Genomic DNA, 10,866 nt, shown 5'->3' on the forward strand with positions numbered 1-10,866 from the left:
GCTCACTGAGAAAGTGTGTATACATCAGTCATAAGGACGAAACGTTTTCCTACCCTATCTAGGGTTTAGTGCTCCGGCGGCGCCTCCATCGCCCTGTGAGATTGTTCCGTGTCCGGCGGTGATCCTGCCTGGGTCTGGTCCCTTGATCGCCCAGGATCAAGTTCTCTGGTTCTTGTTTGTGTTCCTCTGTCGTCTCCTTGGTTCTTTTCTGGTCACGCCGGCTTCGGTTGGATGGCAGATCCGGGTCAGGATATGGAGGGCAGATCGGGAGGTAAAGAAGGCGAGATCGACGACATGCTGAGCCACCTAGAGCTGAACGATGAGGAGTTGGATGATGTGGTGGTCGATGTGGAGGCGGCGAAGGAGTATCGTAAAACGGCGAGGTGGCTTGCTATTGGTAAAGTTCAAACCTCCAGATCTTTTAGTTCAGAGGCTTTGTTTGAGAAGATGAAGAGCGTCTGGAGTTTGGCAAAGGACCCAGTTTGCCGGGAGGTGGGCGATAACCTGTTTTTATTCCAGATGTACTGTCTGGCAGATTGGAAGAAGGTTGTTCATCAAGGTCCCTGGACGTTTAGGGGTTGGGGTTTGCTAGTGGAGGATTACGATGGGCTCGGTGACCCAGCGGAGTTCGTGTTCAGTGGGTTGTTTGTCTGGGCTCAAATTCATGGAATTCCGGAGCTATACCGGAAGGAGGAGGTGGTGGATGACCTAGCCCGAAGGATTGGCAAGGTGAAAGAAGTTCAGATGGTACCTAAGTTGTTTTTTGAAGGAAATTATGTGAGACTAAGGGTCAGAATTGAGGTTGCTAAACCATTACTGAGGTTTGTCTCCCTTACTACCCCGGAGGGTAAGAAGAGGCTAGCGGTTAAATATGAAAAAATGCCGTTTTTCTGTAAGAGGTGTGGGCTTATAGGTCATGACCATGAGGAGTGCGGTGATGGGGTGTGGGAGGAAAAACAGTTGCAGTATGGTACGTGGATGCTGGCGACACGTAGGGCTAATTAACCAATGCCTGCTCCGCGTCAGTCCATGGATAGAGCTCGGTTTCGGGGAGGTTTTGCTGGTAGAGGGATGGCCAATAGCGCTAATGGGAGGAAAAGAAATTCTGAAGAAGCAGCCCTGACTGAGGAAGACGACGAGAAGGACACTGCCTCTAGTCCTGAAAAGCTGCCTCTTATTGATGATTCTACCAAGAACAATGCTGAGAGCGATGCAAGGAAAATGTTGGAGTTGGGCGGAGTTGAGCCGGTGGATGGAGTGGAGAAGATGGACACTAGCGGGGGGAGCGAGGCTGCTCCTGTACCTCCACCTCCACCTGCTTATATTAAGAATAAGGATAAGAAACAGCGAAAGGAGAATGTTATTGGAAACAACCTGGCACCATCGGCGGCCTCCCTCGAGGAGGACCGCCGGGCCTAATGTGTACTTTAGGCTGGAACTGTCGTGGGGCAGGGCAAGCCGCGACAGTTCGAGAGCTTGACTGCCTGGTGCAGTCTTATAAACCCTGCATTATTTTCTTGTGTGAGACTAGACAGAGCGAGGAAAGAATGAGAAACCTTCGGTTCCGCCTCGGAATGGAAGGCTGCTACCAGGTTAAAGGTGTTGGGAAAGGAGGGGGTCTGGCTCTGTATTGGCAGGATGGCATTACGGTGGATCTCCTATCCTACAGTAATCGACATATAGATGTTCATGTCAGTGGAGGTCCCTATGTATGTAAATGGAGAGGTTCCTTTGTTTATGGTGAGCCAAAACCTTGCGATCGTCATCTTATGTGGACAAAAATGAGGCAACTGAAGAATAGATCCAATGAACCCTGGCTGGTGTTGGGCGACTTCAACGAAGCCATGTGGCAGGAGGAACATTTTTCTAAATCCAAACGATCAGAGAGACATATGGCGGAGTTTCGAGCGGTTTTATCGGACTGCGATCTACATGATATTGGCTTTTCTGGTACCCCCTGGACGTTTGATAATAAGCAGAGAGGAGATAGGAATGTTAAAGTCCGTCTGGATCGGGCGGTGGCTTCGCCGGCATGGTCTGATCGGTTCCCTGATTTTCGGCTACGCCATCTATCATCGTCTCGTTCGGACCATTGTCCTTTGTTGCTTTCAGAGGACCAACCTGCCTATGGTAGGCCGGAGAGACCTATACGTAGGTACGAGATTTGTTGGGAAAGAGAACCGTCCCTTGCATCGGCGGTGGAGGAAGCTTGGTCTAAGCGGGTTCCATGTGAGGATCTTGGCGACATAAATTCTGTGCTCAATGATGTGATGTCCAATCTGTATAGATGGAAATCTGATAAGTTTAAAAATTTCCCAAAGGAGATGGAGAAGAAACGTACTCTGATGGAGGATTTAAATACAAGATCTAATACTGCCAGTGAACTGGAGAAGACTAGATTAGCAAGAGAGATGGATGAGTTATTGTATAGAGAAGAAATGGCATGGCTACAACGTTCAAGGGTTTCTTGGCTTAGGGAAGGAGACAGGAATACCAAATACTTTCATCGGCAAGCTTCGAGGAGACATCGTAAGAACAGAATTCGGTTGCTTAAGCGGTCTGATGGCTCGATTACAGTTGATATGGCGGAGATGGAGGCGATGGCCAGAAATTACTTTCAGTCTCTCTTTTCCCGTGATGAAGAGTTGGATCCTTCCATTATTACTGATCTGGTCCAGGAGTGTGTGGATGATCAAATGAATACTAAGCTCTGTGAGTGTTTCTCAGAAAAAGAAATTAGTGACGCTCTTTTTCAGATCGGCCCTCTGAAGGCACCTGGCCCGGATGGCTTTCCAGCGCACTTTTTTCAACGTAATTGGGGCCTGTTTAGGGATGACGTGGTTAGGGCGGTGCAACAGTTTTTCACATCTGGTGTTATGCCTGACGCAGTGAATGACACAGCGATTGTTATGATTCCAAAAAAGAAGGACCCGGAGGAATTGAAGGACTTTAGACCCATAAGTTTATGTAATGTTATTTATAAAGTTGTCTCCAAATGTTTGGCGAATCGCCTTCGCCCCATTCTGCAAGACATTATTTCTCCTGAGCAGAGTGCCTTTGTCCCTGGGAGGTTGATTACGGACAACGCCCTGGTTGCCTTTGAGTGTATACATACTATTCAGTCCGGGTCTCCGGCTAGAGCAAAATTCTGTGCATATAAGTTGGATATGGCCAAAGCTTATGATCGTGTCGATTGGAGGTTCCTGGAAGGGGTTTTAGCGAAGATGGGCTTTCATAGTCAATGGATTCAGTGGGTAATGGCTTGTGTTACCACTGTCAGCTATTCAGTTCGCTTTAACGGACATATGTTGGACTCCTTCTCCCCAACTCGCGGTCTTCGCCAAGGTGATCCACTTTCGCCATATTTGTTTCTATTCGTGGCTGATGGTCTATCTTTGTTGATTAAAAGACAGATTGAGATGGGTGCTCTTCGTGATCTGCGTATATGTCGGCGTGCTCCGGGTATCTCGCACCTCCTTTTCGCGGATGATAGTCTCCTCTTTTTTGAGGGTTCGGTGGAGCAAGCCCAGATTGTTAAGAGTATACTGGACAACTATGAGAGAAGCACAGGCCAGCTGGTTAGTATGGGGAAATGTTCGGTTCTTTATGGGAAGCACTGTCCACCTGAGGTGCAACTTGAGATTAAAGACATCTTAAAATTTGAGACGGAAACTTTTGAGGAGAAATATTTGGGGCTTCCCGTGCCAGAGGGTGGTATGAAAGGAGACAAATTCAAGCCCATTAAAGGAAGATTTTCGAGGCGTGCAAATGACTGGTGTGAGAAATATATGTCAAGCGGTGCTAAGGAAGTCCTTATCAAATCAGTGTTACAATCTCTTACCACTTATGCTATGGGAGTTTTCAGGTTCCCGGCTGGTCTGTTAGAAGATCTTTCCAAAATTATTCAGGATTTTTGGTGGGGAGATGAAGAGAACAAGAGGAAAATGCACTGGATGTCGTGGGAGAAAATGACAAGACCAAAATCTCAAGGCGGTATTGGTTTCAGGGATCTTAGAGTGTTTAATCAAGCCTTATTGGCTAGGCAAGCTTGGCGGCTAATCCAATACCCAGATAGTCTGTGCGCTCGGCTGCTGAAGGCTAAGTACTACCCGTCTGCACACCTAATGGACACTTCGTTTATCCAAAATACTTCTCCGACCTGGCAGGGTATTGTTCATGGCCTGGAACTGCTAAAGAGAGGGGCGATTTGGCGGATTGGCTGTGGTTCTAGTGTTCGGATTTTTCGCGATAACTGGCTACCGCGTCTGGACGCCCCTAAACTACTTGGCAGACGCGGCAACTCGAGACGGCGATGGGTGTCGGAGCTAATTGATCCATACTCGAGAACTTGGAATGAACAGATGGTTAGAGAATGTTGTCTACCTATTGATGCGGCGGCTATTCTTGCTATAAATCTTCCGGCCAGGCCCTGTGACGATTTCATTTCTTGGCTACCTGAACGGAATGGGATTTTTTCAGTTCGATCAGCCTACAGACTTGGTATGCAGCCTTTGATTGAGTCTCTGAGTGCAGGTCAGAGTAGTTCAGCCCCATCTGGAGACCGGAGCATTTGGGATATTGTCTGGAAAGCAAAGGTTCCTAACAAATTAAAGGTTTTTGCTTGGAGAGCGGCAACGTCTACCCTAGCTGTTCGCTCGGGACTTAACCGGCGGATGCCAGAGGTTGACAGCACGTGTACTGTCTGTGGCGTAGCAGCTGAAGATGAACATCACGCCCTTGTTACTTGTACTTTGGCGAGAGCTCTCCGTGAAGGGATGAGACAATTCTGGGATCTGCCTAGTGAGGAGGCCTTTTTGTTTAGAGGGACAGACTGGCTGCTTGTTTTGCTTAGTAACTCATCTCAATCTGCAAGGTCAAGGATCATTTTTCTTCTCTGGCGAGTTTGGCACCATCGGAATAATGTCGTTCATGGTGACGGACGGGCCTCCGTCTCTGCCTCGGTTTCTTTTATACGGAACTACCTGGATAGTTTCACCTCGGCTTGTGGCACGGTGTCGGACCCGAAGGGGAAATCGCCGGTTTGTTATGCGCCTGTTTATAGTTCTGAGGGTTTATCGGTGGTGAACCGGTGGACAGCTCCAGCCATTGGCTCCCTCAAAGCCAATGTTGATGCGGCATGGGACGCAGCGAGCCGTAGGGCAGGGATCGGCGTTGTCATTCGGGACCATACTGGTTACACGCTGTTATCGGAATGGAAGCATTTACCATGGTGTTCGAGCGCTGAAGAAGCAGAAGTCTTGGCTTGTATCGCGGGATTACATCATCTTATTGGCATGTCATGTGAATTTGCCGTGTTGGAGACAGATTGTCTAAGGACCACTGATGTTATGAAGAACAATCTGGCTGATAGATCATCGAGCTGGTGCCTGTATAGAGAAGGGCAGGAGCTGCTTAAGGTCTTCCGATCCATTTCTGTTTTGAAGGTGGATCGGGGGAATAATAGGGTAGCGCATGGATTGGCGCAGCTGGGCAAGAAGGGTGATTCCGGAACTATGCTAGATTCTGTTCCTGCTGCTTTGGCGGGCTTAGTTAGAAAGGATTGTAACCGGGTCGATGAGCCTTAGGTGCTTAGCTTTGTTTTGCCTGATGTAACCATTCTGTAACTCTTTGAGCAGCAAGTTTCTTACGCACTCTTTTCCTTACCAGGGTACCTAAGGGGACTGGAAGGTTTTTAATGAGGCGGCTTGCTTGCATATATATATTATGGTTCATCTTCAAAAAAAAGGACGAAAAGCATGAGATAAGAAATCGAGGCCAAGCAAATTGGTTATCTTGCATTAGTAGAACCACCAACAACGGAGGACTAAGAGTGTCGACTGGGTAAAACACTTAGTATGCCATATGAAAAAATCAGACATGCTCATTATCTGAAGTGCGACGACAAAAGTAGAGGCACAATCATCAAGAATAAACCTCTACCTATACAATATGTAGCTATTATCAAGCCACTCATCTCATAAACATGGAGCATGCCACTAAAAATTATAACAATTAAAAGAACAAAATATAGTATGCTGCTATTTTTATGCTAACACTATACTCGTGAAGGGTGAAAACTTTGCAGTTTTGCAATATTCAGTTGATTTAGGGACTTCGCCTAATTGTTTTAGGTTAAATAAACACACTAAGATGTCATCATATATAGGATTCTTTTGTGGTACCCCAAATGAATAACAATCCTTCATTTTCGTTCATCCAAAGGCCCAGTCAAGCATATACAGTAAATGTGGCATGGCTTCAAGCTCCATACGGATGTTGATATTTCATTGACTTAAATGAAAGTAAATACTGCAGTGATAAGTAACATATATCAACCAATTCAGGGGGGGGGGGTGCGCCCCCCCCCCCCCTAGCCCATGAACAATTCTTGAATTTGGCCCCTCTCAGCCCAAAGAATCAGCCCAAGCTCCGGCACTATATACCTCACAGAGGCAGAGAACATGCATTACCCGAAAAGTAGAACACTAAATATGAATTGAAATTTGACATGGGAGACAAATTTGTAGTGGCTATGCAACAACAACCTCATTGCAATGTTAGATAGTTTCCGTTGATCGAGAGATATTGCATTAGATAGAATAAAGGCAGAGACCTGAGCATGAGCAAGAGAATTAAATCATGATTGTAAGCTCTAGAGCATTCCCACTAGATAGAAATCTTCATTATGTGATAGATATTTCATAAAACAACTGTTTCTACTACAACCTACCGGAACATAAGAATGGAGATAATCTGAAACATAACACTAACTGAATATATGTCACCTTAGTAAAAACAGAATAAATTTGTGTATTAACATAGGATGGTCTAACTCAATGAAATGTGCAATTATTTATGTCGTATAGAAATTCCCTGTATCACATTTGGCTTGGACAATAAAACCAGATGAAACAAATGGAAGAATGAGCATACACCTTTCTCGAAAGAGCCAATAGAACTTGCAGCATGGAACATAGCTGTCCTTTCTTTACATTCACCGTCATCCTAATGTGAAAAAGGAGAACTGCAACAAAGAGGGGGACACACTTTCAATTATTTCCTTGCACCGTGGTGATTATATTGCATAAAAGAATCACATTTGATAGGCAGAACAGCCCAAGATACTTAGGCGGTGTGATACAATCGTTGCAGGCTACAATTACATATAAAATAACACGAATAGAACACTTATATTTTTTTATTTACTACATATTTTATGCATAAATGAAAAAAATAAAAGGTAATTCTAAGATAAGAAAAAATATTTGTTCAGTGTTCTTTTTATGCGGAAGGTAAATGTGAAAGTGGACAATTGCTGGAAGAAACAGAACGATACAATAACATTGTCACAATTATGCCATTATGTTGAAATTATGTTTGCCATTTCAAAAGTGTAGTACGTATGTTTGGCCGCGAATTTTTTTTAAATAATGCGAATTATTTTATAAAATGCAGGAGTGCCACACATTTTTAAAAAATTGCAAAAGTGTGACTTGATCGGCCACGGATCGACCGATCGGCGGTTAAAAAACCGATCGGCGCACTGACAGCCGATTGCAGGTGGCCTGGGTCCCACCATCTGGCTGATCTGGCCGATCGGTTGACAGGTGACTGATCGGCCCGCCGGTGGCCGATCGGCACAGCAGATACCGATCAGCACTGCGCGCGCGAGGCGCAGCACGCACCATGCTTAGAGCATCCCCACTCGTTGGCGCTCCCCACGCCCAAATCCGGCGAAATTTTTGTCCGGATTGGAGGAAGATTTGGCGTGGGGGGCAGTATATTTCCAGTCGTGTGCTCCCCAAGCGGCGTTTCTCGGGGAAAAAGAGGACGGCTCGGGGAATCCGGACGAAAGAGGAGACACGTGGGCGTGGGCGGTTGGTTTAGCTTCATCCGGAGTCCCCGAGCGCTCCCCGGGGGGCCGGGGATGGCATGGGGAGTCCGGACGAAAATAGGCTCAAATCCGGATCAAAACGAGGAACCGGGGGCCTGACTGGGCCGTTTTTCGCCGTCCGGATGAAAAAGTGGCCGTGGGGGGCTCTGCGGGGAGACGAGTGGAGATGCTCTTATGCATGCAGCTAGTTTTGAGACATCCACATCAAAAATTGATTACATGATTAGTTTTAAGACATTGAAAGGTCAGCAAAATTTTATCCTGTCACCTCTACCTGCGTTAGCAAACTTAGGGCATTTTTTTGCGGCCACGCAGACCTAAAATGCATTAGGAACCAAATCCAGCGGTCTGACGCATAGTGATCGGGCCATCAGAGACGCAAACACGACGTAGCCAAGTGACCGCTCGCTTGTTCCACTAGGCCCGCCTGGCAGCGAGCCATAAGGCTGCATCGAACGCATGTTCCGCTGGTTGCCAAGTGGCTGTGGCCGGTACCGGATTTCGTCGTGCTCGACAACGACGACGAGGAGTAGGCGCAGGCGTTAAATATATTTTTAATTTTCCTTTCTTTACTATGTAAACTATGATTTTATGTTCAAAAATGGAAAAACCTAAAAATGCGTCGTGCCGCTGGGGCACCCACAACTAAGCAGCTAATAGGGAGATCTTTGAGCTGCTTAAGTCGGAGCGACCGCACAGGGTGTCACTGCCCGTCCGCGTGGTGCGGCTGATGCACGCGAACTGGACGCCATGCGACGGATGGGGGACGTGCACATGCGGCTGGCGGCTGAGCTACCTCCGAGTTCCCGTCCCGCCCGTGCCTGAGAGCGATCCATATAGGAGCGCTGAGATTCGGCGCAGGCGGCGGTACCTTCCGCCGGACCTCCACGCTGATCCCGCCTACGCCATCGACTCCGATAAATGGCACACCTATTGCGAGTCCAAGAAGGATCCGAGGAGGAGGACGGGCTTCTTGGGCGACAGGGACTTCCCCTTTGACCGCCGCCTCCACCTCCGACGTACAACCCGTGGGGGCCTCCACCTCCCACCGGCGTGGGCTGCTCCACCTCCACCATCGGCGTGGGCTCCTCCACCTCCACCACCGCCGGCGGCACTGGCGTATGTTCCGCCGCTTCCCAACTAGCCGTGGGTGGTACCGGAGCTCGTCGTGATCGACAACGACGACGAGAATCTGTAGGCGCAGATGTTCTTAGGGTTTTCATTTTCCTTTATTTTACTATGTATATTATGTTTTAATGTTATAAAAATGAAAAATCGAAAAAAATGCATCGTGCTGCTGGAGCCATCCCCGACGCAAACGGACGCGCGCGAAGATTTTCGGCATCCGAAATACGTCGTACCGTTGGAGATGCCCTAATGAGAAATTAGATGTAGTAGTACAACACTCAGGACTCTACATGCATTACAAATAACCTTGTCAAGTCCGTGAAAGTAGGCATAGCTGGTCGGCAGCTAGCTGACCGATCGGCCTGCTGCTAGCCGATCGTTCTACTGCTAGCCAATTTCTGAGACGGCGCAGAGGAACTGCCGGGCCGACAGCCTAAATGGTTTTTGGTACGCCGATCGGTCAACTAGAAACCGACCGAGTCACATATCTGGAAATGATCCAAAACGCGTGATATTTCTAGAAATTATAAAATAATTCGTATTATTTTAAAAAAAATCGCTGTTTGGCCCCATCAGTTTATACGGCCTCTAGTAACGTGCAGTAGTGTAGACTAGCTATTTTAACAAAGAGATCAGCGTGAACATGAAAGTTCTAGATATATTGTTCCATGATCCATGATCTCAAATATATATAGGACCAAATGATCTATTAGCACTAACGATATTATCAAATAAAGATCAAAACATTATCTTGGCATGCTTGCATATAGAAGATAGCAAAGAGATTAGGGTGAACTTGAGACACACACACACACACACACACTCATGATCTATTGTCATTAACAATATTATCAAAGAAAAATCAAAGCACTATATTAACATGCTTGCACAAATGTAGAAGATTAGAACATTAAACATTAAGGACTTGCCAATCTTGTTGACAAAACATGTTCTTGCTTGCAGTACTTGTTGTTGTTGCTCACCCACTCCTTCCGAGGACGAATGGGCCGTCGAAGAGGAGCCGATGGCCCCGACGGTGCCCAGAGCCAAGGTCTTCAACGATGAAGCAGAGGCGGCCGCCATCGAGGAGCTCATCCGCGTCACGGCGCGTGAGGCGGTGGAGGCGAAGCAACGCGAGGCTAAAGACGAGCAATGGACCGTCTACCAGGTCTGCGCGTACGAGGAGTTCCAACGGGAGACCGCCATCCACCGTGTCAAGATCAAGCGCGTCGAGCTTGACTAGGAGGCCACCGCCACATCGCCCACATGCCCCCGTGAGGTATCCTAGGGCCAATTTTTTTTGGTAAATTTGGTTAGCGGTTGCGCAAATTAAGGTCTGATCGTGTTGATTTTGCAATGTCTAATGTAAATCATCCTGAAATGAAATGAATTGATGAACGCGATCTTGGGAAGAACTCGACGGTTGAATTCTCCCGCAAAATTTGAATTCGAGTTTTTCAGTTCAGAAATACAGGATATGTATAATTTATCCGAGCTTGAAATGAGCCTGCATCCGAATTTTCGGTGCCCTCTACTCTTGTTTTTAAGTGTTAGAGCTGCTCTTAAAACAAATATAAATGCTTTACAAAAGGAACGGTCAATGAATCCACAAACGTTTCTGGTTTTGTAATCCTCCAAATCCCCCAACACCAAACGGCCATCCAGCAGCAGGAGCAGACGCAGGGTGCGGTCCCGCCGACGCTTCTATAAATACAGCCCCTGAATGGCTGAATCCTCTTTTCCCCCAAAATCCAACCGAACTCCTCTTCTCCCCCAAATCAAACAGAATCCACAACCGCCACGGCTTCTAGCTACTTCGGCTTCGCAACTCGTCATTCCTTCCA

General features: G+C 47.1%; 1 protein-coding gene across 1 annotated transcript; it reads left to right on the forward strand.

Annotated features, from left to right (window-relative positions):
* Nucleotides 1-252: 252 nt before the first annotated feature.
* Nucleotides 253-1,005, forward strand: LOC127329225 (uncharacterized protein At4g02000-like). The gene has a single exon (XM_051355759.1). The coding sequence runs from the start codon at nt 253-255 to the stop codon at nt 1,003-1,005; it is 753 nt and encodes a 250-aa protein (XP_051211719.1).
* Nucleotides 1,006-10,866: the final 9,861 nt, after the last annotated feature.

The sequence above is a fragment of the Lolium perenne genome, chromosome 2 (genome assembly GCF_019359855.2).
Source record: "Lolium perenne isolate Kyuss_39 chromosome 2, Kyuss_2.0, whole genome shotgun sequence".
Taxonomy (NCBI): Eukaryota; Viridiplantae; Streptophyta; class Magnoliopsida; order Poales; family Poaceae; genus Lolium; species Lolium perenne.